Raw genomic sequence first — 19,828 nt, 5'->3', positions numbered from 1 at the left:
GCATTACCTAAGTACGAGCCTTGAATCAGGAGGTACAGGCACTTGGCCCAGAGGTGACCTATGATGTTAGATGGTAAAGTAGATAGAGAATTTCAAGTTGATTTTGGAGGGTCAAGTTGTTTGGGCTCCTGCGTTATTCTTGTAGTGAGGGTGGCTGCCAGGTTACTGCTGCCTTCTGTGCCACTCAGTAAACATTTGCTAAGGATCTCCTACATCCCTAACAGTTTGCCAGGTGCTGGTATTACAAGATGAATAAAACAAGGTGCTCTGCCCTGAAGGAGCCCATGCTCCAGTGGAAACACAAATAGGTCCATTTTTCCCAGGATTTATATGCCAGACACTGTTAGATACGTTATATACATTATCTTTAATTCTCAGTACAGTCCTGTTGTTCATGCAACAGATATTTACTGTTGCCAACTGTGTGCCATGTTCTGTGCCCTGGGAATGAAGGGAACAAGGTAGACAGTGGAATGCTAATGTAATACCTGACTAAATTATAATTCAGAGAGGTTATATAATGTGACCAAGATCACAGAAGTGGTAGTAATAATAGCCATTGTTTATTGATTACATAGGCACTATGCCTAAGGGCATAATACATTATGTACATTGTCTTATTTAATCCGGAAACAGCTTGGTGTGGCAGGTGGTATCCTCATTGTATAGGGGATGCTGAGGCTTGCTCTAGTGATTGATAGAGCATGGCTTTGAAGTTAACTAAATTTGTCTAAATCCAAATTCTGTGCTTTTAACCATGATGTTATATTGTATCTCTTCTCCTTCAGGGAGCAGTAATAGCTATTATTTGTCAGGTATCTACGATGTGCCAGGTGTTTATATGTATTATCTTTGATTCTCACAACCACCTTGGAAGGTGGTTGCTGGTATCTTCTGAAACTTAGCCTCAGGAGTCAGATAACCTGCCCAGCTGGTGAGTGGGAGGTAGAACCAGATCTGTCTGGCTCCTAAGCTTATGCTCTTTCCATGGCACTACCATGCATCCTCCCTTTCTAATATTTGATTCTGGTAATTTCTGTTTGGCAAACTCACCCTAATTTATTTGTAATTCCTCTTGAGATGAAGCCCTAGGTGATGTAGCCTTGGAATTCTGGGTCTGGCCTTGCTTTTGAACCATGTCAGTCAGTTACTAACAACTGTAATAAAGAGGCCTTTCTTCTCCTTTGTTGACATTCTAGTGCTCACCCTACAGGCCATGGCTGTTGTAAGGCTTCTCCTCTCCCCTTGAGATCTCATCACCCACATGTGCTCTGTGTAGGCCTTATCTTATCTCCCACAACATGAGAAGATGGGTGTCCAGCAGAAGCCTCTCATATGCACTGGTCAAATTTCACTACAGCTGGTCTCCGCATCTCCTCTCGTGACCCCTCACCTGTATTTCTGCCTGTATCCCTTTGCTTCCCCTCTCTGCCCTCCACACACACTGGCACCTTCTTTGAGCACTAACACAACTCGAGAAAAACTTTTGCTTGAGCCAGTTACCTATTCTCTTTAGTTGCCATCTATTTTCTCTCCTTTTTAGACTAATAAACTTCTAAGTGTTTAGACCTGCTATCTCTATTTTCTCCTTCCTCTAAATCAGGTTACAAAACAATATGTAGTATAAAGTTCCATTTCTGTAAAACAAATTACTTATCTATTTGCAAAGAAATGTCTAGAAGGATATACTCCCAAATGATAAGTCAGGCTATCTCTGGGTGGTAGATTTTAGGTGAAGATTTTTATCTTCATTTCTAACTGTTCTGCAGTGAATATATATCAGCTATGTAAACAGATAAAGGAGAAAAATAACTTCTTCCTGTTTATTAAAGTAGTACATGTTCATTATACAAACATTATAAATTACAGAACAGTATAAAAAACCAAAGTACTAAAAAAAAAAAACCAAAGTACTTGCAATCCCACAGCCCAGAGTTAACCACTGTTAATATTTTGGAGCCTTATCATTTAGCATGTTTATATAGATACACATTTTTAATATTGAGATTATATCACAAGTTTGTAACCCTGATTTCTCCATGTTACATTTTTGTGCAACACATAATTTAAATGTCTGCAAAATATGACACATAGATACCATGACTTACTTAACTATTCTATTATCGTGCATTTGTGTTGCTTTGAATTTTTTAATTTTATAATTACCTGTGACCAATGCCAACTGTTTGGATAGAACAGTTTTATCTAAATTTCTGATTATTTACAATCGATACCCAGAATTAGAATCGGGAGTCAAAGGGTATGAATTCAGGCTTTTACAGCATATTGTCAGATTAATTTCCAGGGAGGTTGGGCCAATTTGCTTCTACCAGCAGTATGTTACTACAATGTGCTGCTTCTATGAGAGAGCAGTTAAGACACTTTATTTTAATTGTACCTGCCTGTTTTTCCCTGCTAAGGCAGGGATCCTGTCTGTGTTCACCAATATCCAGTAGTGCTTAGTATACAGCAGGAATGCAAGCATGTACTGAATTCATACCATCTCTTAAAAAATTCCTGCCAATTTAATAAGCTAAACTTTTTTGGGTGCTTGCTTTTTACTAATGTTTTATTTAAGTTTAATTTACATATCATAGAATTCACTGATCTTAAGTGTTTAATGTGTTTTAGTAATTGTGCAATCATCACCACAATTCAATTGTAGAATACTTTCATCTCTCCATCTGCCTTTCCTCTCCCTGTGCTTGTTTGCATTCACTTTGTACTCTCAATCCTGGAACTAGGCAACCACTGATCTGTTTTCTGGCTCTATAATTTTGCCTTTTCTAGAAATTTCATATAAATGGAATCATATAATATGTAGTCTTTAGTGTCCGGCTTCTTTCATGTAGAATGGTATTTTTTAGATTCATCCGTGTTGTTGCATGTATTAGTAGTTCTTTCCTTTTATTTATTGAGGTATATTTGACATAGAATAAATTGCTCATATTTAAAGTGTATAATTAATAAGTTTTGACTTTTGTATACACCTGTAAAACCAACACCTCAAGATCATGTAAATATCCACCCCCCTGCCCCCCCCCAATGAAAGTTTCCTCATGCCCCTTTAGAATCACTTGTGCCCTCCCCAGCTAACCACTGATTTGGTTTCTGTCATTCTAGAATTTTTTAGAAAATTTTAAAAAATTGTGATATTTTCTTTTTTATTGAAATATAGTTGATTTGCAATACTGTGTACTTCAGGTGTACAGCAAAGTGGTTCAGTTATACGTATATACTCTTTTTCAGATTCTTGTCCACTATAGGTCACCAGAAGATACTGAATGGAGTTCCCTATGCCACACAGTAAATCCTTGTTGGTCATCTACCCTATATATGGTAGTGTGTATCTGCTTATCCCAAACCCCCCAATCCATCCTCCCTGCCCCTTTCCCCTTTGGCAAGCCTGCTTTTTTTTTTTTTTTTTTTTTCAAATTTTGGCTGTGCTGTGTGGCATGCGGGATCTTAGTTCCCCAACCAGGGATTGAACCCGTGTCCCCTGCATTGGGAGCACGGAGTCTTAACCACTGGACTGCCAGGGAAGTCCCTAGGATGCATTTTCTAGAATTTTACATAAATGGAATCAGACAAGATTGGAATATACTCTTTTTGTCTAGCTTCTTTCACTTGGCTTGAGATTCATCAATGTTGTGTTTGTCAATGGTTCATTCCTTTTTTTTTTTTTTATTGCTGAAGAGCACTCCATTACATGGATATACTATATTTTGTTTCTCAATTCACCAGTTTAGTGGATATTTGGATTATTTTCAGTTTTGGGCTACTAAGAATAATGCTGCTGTAAACATTCATGTACAAGTCTTGGGTAAACATTTCTCTTGGGTCGATTCCTAGGAGTGGAACTGATTCATATGATAAATGTATGTTTAACTTTTTAAGAAATTGCCAAACATTTCTAAAGAGGCTACATAATTTTACATCCACATCAGTCCAATATATGAGGGTTCCAGCTTCTTCACATCATTGCCAATTGGTGATTTTAGATGTTCTAGTGGCTGTGTAGTGTATCTCATTGTGGTTTCAATTTACATTTTCCTAATGTCTAATGATGTAAAGCATCTTTTCATATATCTCTCTGCTGTTTGTACCTCTAATTTAGTTAAATATTTATTCAAATTTTTTGTTCACTTAAAAAATTAGGTTGTCATTTTATTATTGAGCTGTAAGTTCTTTATATATTCTGGGAAGAATCCTTAATCAGGATGTTTTAGAAATGTTTTCCCCCAGTGTGTCTTTTTCATTTTCTTAATGGTGTCTTTGAAGAGCAATAGTTTTTAATTTTGAAGTAAGTCCAATTTATCAATATTTTTATTGCTCTTGCCTAACCCAAGGTCACAAAGATTTTTCTATGTTTTATTCTAGAAGCTTTAGGGTTTCAGCTCTTAAATTTATTGAGATAATAATTACTATTTATTAATAATTATAATAATTATTTTGGCACTCCATGCGGCTTGTGGGATCTCAGTTCCCCCACCAAGGATTGAACTCAGGCCATGGCAGTGAAAGTGCCAAATTCTAACCACTAGACCACCAGGGAACTCGAGATAATTATCTTTGTATATGGTGTGAGATGTGGATTGAGGTTCTTGTTTTTGCATATGGACATCCAATTATTTCAGCATCATTTCTGAAAAGACCACCCTTTCTTCTTTGGTTGAAAATTAATTGGCTGTATATATGAGGGTCTATTTCTAGAGTGTTTCATTGATTGTGTATACTTAGCAATTCTACAATGCCATGATGGTTGTTTGCTTTCTAGTAAGTTTTGAAATCAGGTAGCCTAAGTCCTTCAACTTTGTTCTTTTAAAAAAGTGTTCGACTATTCTAGGTATTTTGCATTTCTATATAAATTTTAGGATCAGTTTGCCAATTTCTATAACAAAAGCCTGCAGGGATTTTGATAGGGAGTGGGTTAAATCTGTAGATCAATTTGGGGAGAATTGACATTTTAACAATACTAATTCTATTTATTTGGGTCTTTAATTTCTCTCAGCACTGTTTTGCAGTTTTCAGCGTGCAAGTATTATAGTTCTTTTGTTATATTTATTGTATTTTTTCTTTTTGATGCTGTTGTGAATAGAATTTTTTATTTGAATTTCACTATTTGATTGTTCATTGCTAGTACATGGAAATACAACTGATTTTTGTATACTGAGCTTGTATTCTGAGACTTTGCTAACTCATTTATTAGTTCTGGTAGCGTTTACACAGATTTCTTTGTATTTTCTACTTAAAGGATATATAATCTAGGAATAGATTTACTTTTTTCCTTCCAATCTATCTGAACACTTTTAATGTTTTTTTTTCTTGTCTTACTGCACAGGATAGGACCCTCAGTTACAGTGCTGAGTAGAAATGGGGAGGGACAGAAACATCCTTGCCTTGTTCCTGATCTTAGTGGAAAGGCATTCAGTTTTTCACTATACGTATGATGTTAATTATAGATGCCTTTTATCAGGTTAAGGAAGTTCCTTTTTATCCTTACTGGGGTAAGAGTTACTGTGAATGGATGTTGGATTTTGTCAAATGCTTTTTGTGTGTCTGTGGAAATTATGTGGTTTTTGTCCTTTAATATGAATATGGTGTATTACATTAATAGATTTTCAGATGTTAAGACAGACTTCCATTCCTGAGGTAAACCCCACTTAGAGTGTATAATCTTTTTTATATGTTGCTGGATTTGATAAATATTTTGTGAAAAGTCTTATATTGATGTTCATGAGGGATACTGGTTTGCAGTTTTCATTTCTCGTGATCTTTGTCTGGGTTTGGTATAAAGGTAATACTGGCTTTCTAAAATAAATTTAGAAGCGTTCCCCTCCTACTATTATTTTCTGACAGTATTAATGAAAGATTGGTATTATTTTTTCCCTTAAATATTTGACAGAACTTGCCATTGGAACCATCTGGACCTGGACTTTTCTTTTGGGGAAAACTTAATAACTTTAGTATCTTGATATAGTCTATTCTGATTTTCCATTTCTACTTGAGCCAGTTTTGGTAATTTGAGTTTTTTGAGGATTTTGTCCCATGTCATCTAAGATGTCAAATTTATTGGGATAAAGTTGTTCATAATATTCCTTTATAATTAAGTTCTATAGTGTCCATAGTGATGCAACCTCTTTCATCCTGATTTTAATTTATTCCTTTCTCTCTCTCTCTCTCGTTTTTTCTAAAGCTTTATCTCTTTTAAAATCTTTCCAAAGAACCAACTTTTGGTTTCATCAGTTCTTTCATATTATTTTCCTATTTTCTATTTCATGGATTTCTACTCTGATCTTTGTTATTTCCTTCTTTCTACTTATTTTGGGTCTATTTGGCTCTTCCTTTTTCTAGCTTCTTAAGATGGAAGCTTATATTACTGATGTTCGACCTTTCTGGGCCATAAATATTCCTCTAAGCACTGCTTTAATTGCACCTCATACATTTTCATATGTTCTTTTATTTTCATTCGTTTCAAGATAGTATTAAATTTCCCTGCAGTGTCTTCTTTGACCCATGCGTCTTTAGAAGTGTGTTACTTAATTTCCAAACATTTTGGGGTTCCCAGATTTCCTTCTGTTATTGATTTGTAATTCTATAATGGTCAGAAAACATACTTGATTTGAATTTACTGAATCTTGTTTTATTCACCTAACAGATGGTCTTTCCTGAAGAAGTTCCATGTGCATTTGAGAAAAATGCGTATTTTGTTACTGTTTTGTGGAGTGTATATATTGATTAGATCAAATACGTTGACTGTGTTGTTCAAGTCTTCTGTATCCTTAGTGACTGTCTCTAGTTCTATCAGTTACTGTAAGAGGAGTGTTGAAATCTCCAGCTATAATTGTTGAATTGTCTGGCAATTTTTGTTTCATGTATTTTGGGGCTTTGTTGTTAAGTACAGATAACACTTAAAATTGTTACATCTGGCTACTACGTTTTAACTGTTGGTGAAGTGAGATTTTTCTTTGTTATTTCCTGGGTGAAATTTCTATCTTTTGATGTTGTAGAATTGGTTAATATTCATGTTCTTAACTATTGATTTTGAAGAATCCAATTTATGAAAGAGTATTCAACCCTATGTGTTTGCTTTTGACTGTGATATAGAATTTGTCACTTTTAAAATATACTCAAATCTATAAATAATTTCCCTATAAATTTCTCCCATCACTTTTTTGCTTTTAAACTCTTTATTTGCATGCAGATATTAGCTTAATATGTACTTTCTTCACTCCACCAGAGAGCCAACATTTTACTGACTAGACTTTTCTTGACACACTGTCTTTATCATATACTGTATTGCTTTGCATAAATCTTCTGTTTTGGCATGGATTCTAAAATGAGTTTAATTACTATGGCTTCATAGTACACATCCCCTGTGCCCCACCATACCTTTGTTTCTTTTCAGAACTCACTGCAAGTCTTTTGTATTTATTGTTCAGTATGAGTTTTAGAATTAGCTGATCAAGTTCTACAACATATTTGGGGGGATTATATCAAATTAATAAATTAATTTTAACATGGGGAATGATCTTTATAACTTTTAGTGAAATTTTATATTTTCTTCACATATATTTTGGAGTCACTTTTTTTGTTGATATCACAAATAGGATTTTTTTCTATTATATTTTTAGCTGGTTGTTTCTGGGGCATGGGATTAATACCCTTTACCCATTAAGGAGGTGCTCTTAAGTTTGCTTAGTTTTATGATTTTTTTCCAAACCAGAAGATATATTTTATCACATGCCTTCAAAGAATCAGTTTATATTTTGTTTCCTTTTTTACTCCTTTCATCTGTTAATGACAGATTTTGTAAAGTTGAACCACTGTTGCAATCTTGGGATAAAACCCCCTTACTTATGATGTATTCTTTTATATATGTTGGTAGATTTGACAGATTAATCTTCTGTAGTTCAGTTTTAATATCTGTAAACTAGGGATAACAGCACCTACAAAATAGAAGTTTTATGAATTAAAATATTTAGAATAGTGCTTGGCACAGAATATGGGTATGTGTGGATAAGTTAATAGATTTATTTTTGTTTGAAATACAGTTGTTGAACTTCTTCCTTTCATGTACTTTATTTGGGTCTATTTTGTCATCCTTTTTCATGCATCGCCTAATTCATTTATTTCTGTCTACAGGTTACAAGTTTTCCCCTGTCCATATCCCACAGATTTTAATAAATATAATGCTTTCATTGCCTGATTCTAAAAGAAACTGTAGTTGGTATTTTGATCTTCTCTTTAGCTTAACAATTATTTTAAGATATATTAAATTTTTCAAAATTTTATTTTTAACTCTCCAGATATGTGCATTTTTGTTGTTGTTGTTAATTTCAGGTTACATTTTAAGTAACAAATGTGCCCTATATGCTAGTAATTTTAAAAAATGTTGCCGTTTCCTTCATGCCTTAATAAATAGGTACTTTATTGTGATGGTTCCATGTGTATTTGTTGGGTACCAAGTATACTTTTGAGTACCTCTATGAAAGTTTACTAATTCTATATTTTTTATGAATTTTTCAGCCTGTTTGATTTGTTGGTTTTTATATGACTATGGGATTGTGAATTTTTCCTTGTATTTATATCAGATTTGTTTTATGTATTGCATAAAGTTCGTAACTTATTTTCATGGCCAGCTGCTGAAATACTGGTAAGTTTCTTTTAAAGATTTCAATTCTCTTTGTCTCATTAACATTGCTATACCTGATTTCCTCTTGTTTACTATTTATTTGACTGTTACCCCTGTGTTAGGTATGAATCTAAAAGAATGGTGTACAGTTGGATTTTTAATCCATTCTGAGTTTTGTGATTCATACTTTATCTGGACTTACTTTGTCCATTTATTTTGTCTGTCTTTGTCTTCTTGTCTCCTTTCTTACTGTAGTGGACATCTGGTGTTCCTTTACCAGTATAGTATTTCCTTTTTTGGGGCCATATTTTCAAAATTCCCAAAGTTTCCTTGGGAATACACATGGTTTGGATGAACTTGACTCCTGTCCAAGCTAAGTTCTGGGCCTAACTCCTTCAGGAGCTGGTTCAGGGACTAGACCCAAACCAAGCCAATCAGAGCCAACACAAGTCCTGGGCAGCTTGTTGGACCTTGTGGGAAAGGGATTTTCTCTTTTATTTGAACTTGAAGGTATCATCTTGCCACCACATATAAAAAACTTGCTGAAGAGTGAAAGAATGAAAGGAAAGCATTATCTAAGAGATGAAAGAGATAAAGTCAAAGTCTCTAAAGTCAGTACTATCCCTAGACTTCTCAGTTCTATAATTCAATAATTATTGAATTCAATAAAAGTTCAATAATTTCCTTTTTGCTAATGCTTTTACCCCCTTATGCCAATTTGAGTTAAAGTCACTTCTCACCAAAAGAATACTGATAAACACATTGTCTTTTAGTAGATTGAGTTTTCTTTATACAACTATTTTTCCAGTTAATAGTCTACTGTCTTTTTCTAAAAATGATTAGAAAGTTTTCTATTTAATATTTCTTTTAGTGGTTTTCCTTAAACTTTCTTTTTTTTAATTTTTGGCTGCGTTGGGTCTTAGTTGCTGTGCGCGGTCTTTCTCTAGTTGCGGTGAGTGGGGGCTACTCTTTGTTGCATTGCGTGGGCTTCTCGTTGCGGTGGCTTCTCATTGCGGAGCACAGGCTCTAGAGTGCAGGCTCAGTAGTTGTGGTGCATGGGTTTAATTGCTCCATGGCATGTGGGTTCTTCCTGGACCAGGGCTCGAACCCATGTCCCCTGCATTGGCAGGCAGATTCTTAACCACTGCGCCGCCAGGGAAGCCCCGTCCTTAAACTTTTTAACAGACATATATAAATAAATTTCAATTTATTTGCTTTATGTATTTATTTTTGGCTGCATTGGGTCTTTGTTGCTACGTGCGGGCTTTTCTCCAGTTGCCGAGAGCAGAGGCTACTCGTTGCGGTGCACAGGCTTCTCATTGCAGTGGCTTCTCTTGTTGTGGAGCACAGGCTCTAGGCACGCGGGCTTCAGTAGCTGTGGTTCGCGGGCTCTAGAGCACAGGCTCAGTAGTTGTGGTGCATGGACTTAGTTGCTCTGTGGCATGTGGGATCTCCCTGGACCAGGGCTCGAACCTGTGTCCCCTGCCTTGGCAGGCGTATTCTTAACCACTGCGTCACCAGGGAAGCCCAACAGACATACTTTAACTCTAGTCATTGTTAAATATAAATTTATCAGTGTCTATATTCTTCACTCTAATGAAGATTCATAGCATATTACCCCGACCTTCTTTTACGCTCTCTGTTAACAGTATCTATAATCAATACTTCCCTAATTCTAAGGATAAATTTTACTAATTTTGTTGTTTCTTGTATCCCACTATTCCTCTAGGATATATTTACCTTCTTGCTGAAGAATACCCTTTAATATTTCTTTCAGAGATCATCTGTGGGTGGCAACCATTTTGCATCTTTGAATGTTTAAAAATGTCTTTATCTGGCCCTCACATTTAAATAGGAACAGAATTCAGGGTTCAAAGGTTTTTTCTTTTCAGTATTTCAGTGAAGTGCTCTCTTTCTGTCTTTTTTTTTAAATTGGGGTATAGTTGTTTTACAATGTTGTGTTAGTTTCTACTATATAGTGAAGTGAAGTGGAGTTCCCTGTGCAACATAGCAGGTTCTTGTTAGTTGTCTATTTTATACATATTAGTTAGTGTATCTATTTCTTTTTGTGTTTAATTTGTGGGTAATCTTTTCTTTTCCCTCTCTGGTAGCTTTTCAGTTCTTTATCTTTTATGTTCTGAAATTTCACTCTACTACAGGGATTGGGAAACTACAATCGGTGGGCCAGATCTGTCTCACCACCTGTTTTGGTACAGCCCATGAGCTAAGAATGGTTTTACCTTTTTAAATTTGAAAACAAAATCAAAAGAAGAATATTTTGTGATGTGAACATGATCTGAAGTTAATATCTCAGTGTCTATTATTACAATTTTATTGGAACACAGCCACATTCACTTGCTTACACATTATGGCTACTTTCACACCACCATGGCAGAGCTAAGTAATTGTGACAGAGACCTGCAAAGCCTAAAATATTTACTACCTGGCCAGAAAAAATTTGCTGATTCCTGTTTCTGTGTATATTTTTATTTGTTTAAACAGCTAAAATTCTGGGAATTATTTGGCTATTATTTCTACTGGTTTCTACAAGGATTTCTTACTCCTGTATCACAATCAATATTCCAAATCAAAAACTTTTCAGATGTGTCCATTCTATTATTTAGCCCAATGATTATGTTTTTTCATTAAGATTTTTTTTCTTTTCATTTCCAGATACTGGAAAGATACTATCTGGCTGGTCTTGCCTGAAGAGTGTAATATTCTCTCTTATCTCTAAAAATAGTCAGACCTCCCTGGCGGTCCAGTGATTAAAGACTGCGCTTCCACTGCAGGGGGCACGGGTTCGATCCCTGGTTGAGGAATTAAGATCCCACATGCTGTGCGGTGCAGGAAAAAAGAAAAGTAAATATACCCATTTTGATGTCTTGTTCTGATTGTTGTAGTGAGTCTCCTTCCAGGGTTGAAAGTTCTTCCATTTGTTGAGTATTTTATTGGTTGATATTTGTCCACTTTACTATGTAGTAGAGAACAGACTGTTGCCTCTGCACTGGCTGCTTAGGAGAGAGCAATGTGGGGTTGCTAGTGTTTTAAATGGGAATAGGGGGATGGATGGGCCATGCTGCCCGAAGATCCCATACTCACTGATTTTGTCTTTCCTTTATGGGTAGGATGGGATGTACAGGGTTCAACTTCCCGGGATGCTGCTTCTTCTGGTCTCTCTTTTGCTCTTGGTTTCAGTCAAATTAAGGTATGAATCATCTGTAAGTGCTGCTCCCTTTATCTATGGCAATTATCTTCCTCATCTTCCTGCATAGAACCTAAGCTCTGGCTCCCTCTTCATTCTGATTCCATCTGCTTTCCTTCTTTTAGTCCACTGAAAGTTTCTCCTATTACTTCAAGTGGTGCTCTGTATTTCTTATTTTTATATGGTATCAGAGACTGAAAACTACAGGATGCTTTGTTTACCTCCTTGAAATGAGAAGCTAGTCTGTATTACTGTTACTTTTTAGAAGTCCACTGAAGTTTTGTTTGTGGCCTAATATGTATTTTGTAAATGGTCTCTGGACAATAAACCACAAAGGTATCCATTTTCAGGGAATATTTTATTATGGCTGCAAATACAGGTTTCAATTTCTCCTTTTTATTCCTTTTGGAGTTTCTGCTTCAAGAATCTGATGTTATCAGGACAGCTTTTTTGGGGTGTTTAGTCTTTTTTAATTCAGCTTTTGTTGTCATTCTGTAGTTCAATACTTTTCTTTTAATAAGTGAGTTTGTTCCATTTATATTCACTGACCTAAAAGTATTTGTTTTAGTTCTCTCATCTTTATGCTGCGTGGTCTGTGTTTTTCTTTTTTGTGTGTACATGTTTTCTGATTGAATTAGAATATTTAGAGTCTGGCTTTGGTTTTTCAAGCGTTTAATTAATAGCCTTAAACCCTCAACTTGACTTATCAGCTTTAGAGGGTAGCTGTTGAGGCCCTGCTAATGAAACTTACACATATATTTCTTCCTCCTCTCCACATCCCACTTTTAGTTATATTATTTTTTCCAGAATATTATGTTCTGCCTCTATCCTTTTATATTTAAATGGATTGAACACTCACTATTATTTCTTTTCCACCATGGCCATTCCATTTCTGGGCTCTCTATTTTGGTTCATCTCTTGGTTTTATGATTATGTCCTTTTTAAAGAAGAGCTCATGGGTGCTTTATTCCTTTCAGTTCTTGTATGTTTGAAAATATCCATTTGTGTTTTCATGTTTGAATGCCATCTTGGGTTAGTATAAAATTTTAGGATATAGAATTTCTTTCTCTGAGAAAGTTATAAATATTATTTTATGATCTTCTAGTATTTATTTTTACTGTGGAGGTACCTGAGGCAAGGCTGATTTCTTTTTCCTCTTTTGTCTGGTGACTTGCATTTTTTAAAAATGGAAAAAGCCCCCAAAGTAAACTTTTATTTATCTTTGAATTCTGTTAAATTCACCACACATCTATGGGGCCAGTCATCATCAGTATTTCCTGGATATGGTGTGACTTCTGACCTTTCAGATTCAGGTCTTCTTTAATTTCAAAAAAGCTTTTCTGTTATCTTTGAATATTTTTTTCTATTTCATTTGCTCCACTGTCTAGTGTGTTTAAGTTAGATCCCTTTTGTTTTCCTTATATATACCTAATTTTCTGATAACTTTATTTTGTTCCTTTCTATTCAGTTTTACTTGATATTTCAAAGCCTTCTTTCACATCTCTGTTTTTTCTTTGCTAGTTAAGAATTATACATCCACAAAATGATTTTTAATGGTTACATGGGATTGCACTGTGTATGTGTAGGGTAATTTTATTAATCATCTTCTTATTAAATACTTAGATTGTCTCCAGTTTTCACTATTATAAACATCTACACATCTTCTTAACAGTAGTGATATTGCTTCATAAGATCAGTACACTTACCCCAATTCGTATTAATGAAGCTCCCTGCCAAAAAACTAAATCATGCCTGTGAATCAACTTGCCTGTCTTTTCTGATGCCCTCAGACTTAAGATAATCAATGAATGATGAATGATTTTAAGGGTTTCCTCTGGGTCTTTGACATAAAAATGAGGTCCCAGTTTTGTGGCTAAGCATATTAAGGAAATCTCTAGATTAAAGAAGGTGGTTTGGTGATGGCTTCTTCAGTACTCTCAAAAAAGATATTCAAGACTTAATGGTTCAATCTCTATGGAGAACTATTTGACATTATCTACTGAGCTGGGTATTTTCTGTTTATCCCTCTAGATCTACTCTTCCCCTAGCTCTGTGCCCCAGGAGGCTGACCCAAATGGACCACACCATTGGGCTCTCTTGTCTTCTGGTTTCTGGTTGGAAGCTAAAGCAAAGTGCCTGCAGGATACTGAAGGATATGAGAATGAAATGGGATATTCTAGCAGCTATCCCTCAGCTGGGTTGTCACAGGTTGGCTAAATCCCATTACGAAGGTCACAAGTTCTGTCAGGTGACCCTCTCCATATAGCTTTTCTCTTTGGGTTCTGATGATGGTTTCACCTACTTGTCCTTTTAGGCCTAGGGATGAAATGCTCCCACCATACCTAGTTCTGGGTGTCTGCATCATTTCTTGTTGGTTTCTCTAAAATCCTCCTGTGTCTTTGCAAGTTTGCTATCTGTTTGCTACACACTAGAAATTTATCCCGCATATGTATAAAATGACACATAAGATTATTCACTGCAACATTATATCTCTAATATTTCACTGTTTTCACTATAATGTTTGTGAACGGAGGAATGTAAAATAATGGTATAACTATATAGTGGAATATTATGCAGTTATAAAAAACTTAGCACATTCATTAAATATATTTATGGAATAATCTCCAATTTATTGATTTGTTTTTTCTCCAACCTTCAGTTATTCTTTTATTAATTTTTTCATACACCTCAGGGCCCCCAAATATTTGTGATGCCTCATTTATACCTCAATGATCATAAAATACAAGTATCTGGTTCACCATGCTGCTCTCCCAATCTTTGTTGTTATCATTTTTAGCTTTATTGAAGTTTGATACAAAAAACTGTACACATTTAGTGAATACATCTTGATGATTTTGGATATATGCTTATATCTGTGATACCATCACCACAACCAAGGTACTAAACATATCCATTACCTCCATACATTTCCTTGTGTTTTTTTTTCTTTTGTAGGAACACTTAACATGAGATCTATCTTCTTAACATATTTTAAAGTGCACAATACCATTTTTTAACTATAGATACTATGTTGTACAGCAGATCTCCAGAACTTATTCATCTTGTATAACAGAAACTTTATAAAAGTGTGGAAAAAGCAGGAAACTAAATAATGAGTATGGTACCATATGTGTAAGAGGAAGAAAGAAATAAAAGAATGTATATGTGTATTTGCTTTTATACATATACACATATGTATGTATATATGTGTGTTTGTGTATGAGAGAGTGTGAGAACACATGGGAGGGAGTGGGGATGGAGTGTCTTTGGAAGGGTGCACAGAAAATGATAACGGTGGTTGCTTCTGGGGACAACTGGGTAGCAGGAAAATTACTATTTATTCTTTTATTTGAATATTAAATCAAATTAATATACTGCCTATTCAAAATCCATTACATTAATAATAAAGGTTAACTGAGAGGCTTAGAGAAACAATGACTAAGGAAGAATCATAGGAACTGCTAAAGGAATCGCTAGAAGATGAAAAGAGCCAGCAAATTATAGTTACTGAAATGTTCTAAGCAGTAAAAGTCTTGGATAATTTAATTTCTTACCACAGTCCCTTTATGGAATTATACCCTATTATAAATCCTTGTAGAAGTTACTTCCTGTTCAGGGTTGAAAGCACAAAACCATGTCTGATAAAGATTTGTTTTAAACATGATGATCTTTACTACTTAAAAGAGCTTCAGTTCTAGCCTCCTCCTGTCTTTATAAACAGGGTGTACTAACATCCCTAGCAAAGTAGTGTGACTGCAGAATGATCTCAGTTTTCAGTGAAAGGTACAACTCCATTAAAGGAAATGGCACATGAGAAGACTTTTCAGGAAATTAGTGAAGAAGGAAAGAGAAGACTGCTGGGGAAATATTCATTTAACTGAAGTTGGTTAAAATCACTCATTTTTATGATATTCAAAAATGGTAGAAATAGGAAAGGATTACTAGCTTGATTTTTTAAGGTGGTCCTAATGTGGTTATTACCCCTGTTAAAAAAAGTTCTACAAGACCAAGGCAGACTCACTCACCCTTCCTGGAACTGTGCTTGGGCAGACTCCTCTGCTACAAGGGTCTCATATTCCTCAGCAGCAAACCTGTCCCAGTCAGAGGGCTCAGGACTGTCATTCTCAACATCCTGATTGGGAAGAGGACAGCCACAGGAAACAACATCAAAGACAAAGAATTGGAGATAGGTCATTACAAATGTTTTACATCACTGAAAAAAACCTATCTGAAAAATGTTTCATTTAAACATGTTAAAAGTGGTGCTAAAGTAACATTCCTAAAGTGATTTTCTACACCTTGAATTACAAAATTATAAGGCTGTTCAGCAGCTAGACTGTTTAGGTCTAGATTCTTCACCCTTGTTATCAGAGGCTCTTCTCTAGCCCCTTCTCCTCTGGCACTTTGCACAGCAGCTATGTGGAGTGACCTGTGGTTTGCTTATGCCCACCTGAAATGTACCATCCCTCCCTCTGACAAATTTTTATTGCTTCTTTCAAAGCCAGCTCAGATACCGTGTTATCTGTGTTATCTTTTAGAAACTGCCCTTCTCCCCCCAATCATTTCCTTCGCTGTACTATGCTTGGTTGCCGCCTTTTGCTCTTCTGTCTTTTTTCATCTCTGTATACCCATTCTTTATATACTGAGTCATCTCTATATAACCAGTGTCTTTTCAACACAGTGCTTGGAATTTACTGAGCACTTTCTGCACTTTCAGAATGTTGATAATTACCACCTCTCAGGAAAAAAAGGAAAATTTAAAGGTAAAAAATTTAAAGTAAAATTTAGAACATAAATAAAAGAAATGAAGGGGGAAAAAGGGCATATATTTTCTTTTCCTTCTACAATACAGGCAGCATCTTGGATTATATGTTCTAGGTTAAATGATGTCTTTCCATGATGAAATTGAGTTAGTATTGCCCTAGGGTGTAAGGTTAGTTATGCCTAGAAGAATGCAAGTACCTAAATATTGACTACACAATGTCTTAATTACTGTATTTAATCCACTTCACCCCACCCTTTTAACATCTCTGAAATTGGCATGCATCTCAGACTTACAATTGGCAATAATTTTTCTTGCTTAAAGGTATATAAAATAATGGGGCATCTTAAACTCAATGATATAATACTGACTTCAGGCTAGTGATAATGCATCTTGATGTGCCCCAAGTTCCAGTGCAGAGTATTTGGTTTTAGAAGCTGATCTTTGTATTCTTACAAGTACAGTTATGCAACATATGGAAGACAAAGAAAAGACTGAGAAAGTTTCCTGTACTTGTACTCCTATAGGACTCAACTGAAACAGTTCTTTTCCATCAATATAATTTTTACTCTTTAAACAGGGGATTAGAAGAAGTGGTGATATTCTGCTTTTTGTTTGTTTGGTGTTTTTCTGGACACGGGTTTTCTGAGAGTCCACAGGTTTTTGTGTATGGGGAAGGCAGCTCACCCCTCTTCAGCTGTAGAATGTCTTCAAACTGATAGTCATGTACAGTGATCATTACTACTTGAAAAAGTGTTACATTATCTGAAGGTTGTCTTATTTTGGAGAGCATCTAGTTTTTATTACCTTGTCATTCCGAAATTGAATGGTACAGTTAAATCAAGCCCAATATACTTTCTAATACTATGGGAAGAGATGTGCTCTAGGTCCTTTATTCTCTCATTTCAGTATGTGATGAAATGTTTTAAATGTTACCTCTTTAAATACCAGAATTCCTGCAGACAGAGACCATTTTTATCTGTAGCACACAACCCCTGATACTGCAGCCCTCAAATAGAAGTTAAAACTATACTGGTACCTTCTGGACCGCAAAGGGATCTCTCTGTTCATGGTCTAAGTATTTCTCCAGATTAAAGAAAGTGTCATAAAAGATGTGAGCCATTCTGCATCTCTTCAGATCTCGTAGAGTTATTTTGCCTGTGTAAGAACAAATCTGGTAAATTTCAAGAGCTGTTTTGGCAAGTGAAAAAAACTTTTACTGAAGTTTAAAAGTATGTGCATATTTGATTATGCTTATTTGATTATAAACATTGATTTTTTTTGAGGTAAAGTTCACATAAAATTCACCATTTTAACCATTTTAAAGGGTACAACTTAGTGGCTTTTCGTACATTCACAATGTTGCAGAACCATCACCACTGTCACATTCCATAGCATTTTTTCACCCCCAAAGGAAACTGTACCCATCAAGCAGTCCAACTCCATCTCCCCTCCCAAATCCTCAGCCCCTGGTAATCACTAGTCTGCTTTCTGTTTCTATGGAAAAAGCCTATTTCTTTTTTTTTCTTTAAACAATTTTTTTAATTTATATTTTTTAATATTTTAATTTTATTGAAGTATAGTTGATTTACAGTGTTGTGTTAGTTTCAGGTGTACAGCAAAGTGATTCTGTTATACATACACACGTATTCATTCTTTTTTAGATTCTTTTTTCATATAGGCTATCACAGAATATTGGGTAGAGTTCCCTGTGCTATACAGTAGGTCGCCATTGGTCATCTAGCTTAAGTATAGTAGCGTGCATGTGTTCATCTCAAGCTCCTGATTTATCCCTCCCCACCTTCCCCTCTGGTAACCATAAGTTTGTTTTTGATATCTATAAGTCTGCTTCTGTTTTATAAATAAGTTCATTTGTATCTTTTTTTAAAAAAAATTAGATTCCACATATAAGTGATATCATATATTTGTCTTTCTCTGTCTGACTTACTTCACTTATGATAATCTCTAGGTTCATCCATGTTGCTGCAAATGGCATTATTTCATTCTTTTTTATGGCTGAGTAATATTCCATTGTATACACGTTCCACAACTTCTTTATTTATTCCTCTGTTGATGGGCATTTAGGATACTTCCATGTCCTGGCTATTATAAATAGTGCTGCAATTAATACTGGGGTGCCTGTATCCTTTCAACTTACGGTTTTCTCTGGATATATGCCCAGGAGTGGGATTGCTGGATCATATGGTAGTTCTGTTTTAAGTTGAAAAAGCCTATTTCTTAAACAGAATTTGCCATCAATTGCTGGTTCTATGCTAACAATAAAGGAGAAACTTAAATACTTCTGTATTTGGAAAGCCTGTATGGAAGACTCTGGGAAGTTAAATAATTTAGGACCATCCAGGATTATATCCCACACTCCGTTACAGTGCAACGGAGTGTGCATTGTACACCTAGGTGTACAATGCAAATGGCTCTTTACTCAATCTTACCATCGTTGGCTGGCTTCACCAGGTCAAGCATCTGGCACAGCAAATCATGGAATGGCAAGGGCTCAATGCCCATGGCTTCCATCCGTTCACACTGCTCCTCATAGAAGTATTCCAGCTCGTACATGGAGAGCACACCATCCCCATCCACATCCATGCAGCGGAACCAGTATTCAATGCTAGGAGATAAGGATACTCATTAGAAATGGCCCGTTAAAGGTCCTTTATTCACTCAGATTTATTATTGTTCATGTTTCTTTTAAAAGTTACATATGTGTATACTTTAGACTTAGACATAGTTTTACAAAATTTATTAGAAAAAATGGCAGACCTTTATTTTCTCTTCCCCAGATCCAACCATTTTCAACACCTGATTTTGGTTTTTATCTTTACATTTCAGTTAAGATGTCTATATTGCTCCTTTCTCATATTTCTGTTTTAAGGAGTGGATTAATTTTGCACTATGAAAGATGAGGTTTCAGCTGTTTTGCCACTCATTCCACCTTACCCACAGCCCTCCCCAGCCTCTTAATATATAGATAAATTACTCAACATTCAGAGTTTATAACTACATTTTCCTTTTCTCTTTTTTTGCTTAGTTTTTGGGATACAGTACATGTTACTAATTCAACCCCAAAACCTCTACCAGTTTTCTACAATCCATAATCAGTCCCATTAGGTATTCTATCAATTGCATTTCCTTGAAGTCTTTCTTGGTTCCTTCTGACTTACTCTCATCTAGACTGGTTGATCTCTAGGCCCGGTTCACAGTTTCACCC

General features: G+C 35.5%; 1 protein-coding gene across 2 annotated transcripts in view; it reads right to left on the bottom strand.

Annotated features, from left to right (window-relative positions):
- Positions 1-19,828, bottom strand: part of PPP2R3A (protein phosphatase 2 regulatory subunit B''alpha) — a 221,397-nt gene that overhangs the window by 8,564 nt on the left and 193,005 nt on the right. For both annotated transcript variants that reach the window (XM_032630859.1, XM_032630857.1), the window contains 3 exons: positions 19,053-19,228; positions 17,642-17,760; positions 15,866-15,972 (listed from right to left, as the gene is read on the bottom strand). In XM_032630859.1, coding sequence (XP_032486750.1) covers positions 15,866-15,972; positions 17,642-17,760; positions 19,053-19,228 — 402 coding nt within the window. The remainder of the gene's footprint in view (positions 1-15,865; positions 15,973-17,641; positions 17,761-19,052; positions 19,229-19,828) is intronic.

Source organism: Phocoena sinus, chromosome 4, assembly GCF_008692025.1.
Source record: "Phocoena sinus isolate mPhoSin1 chromosome 4, mPhoSin1.pri, whole genome shotgun sequence".
Lineage (NCBI taxonomy): Eukaryota > Metazoa > Chordata > Mammalia > Artiodactyla > Phocoenidae > Phocoena > Phocoena sinus.
The sequence above is the reverse complement of the archived record's forward strand: the minus strand, read 5'-3'. Positions and strand labels throughout refer to the sequence as shown.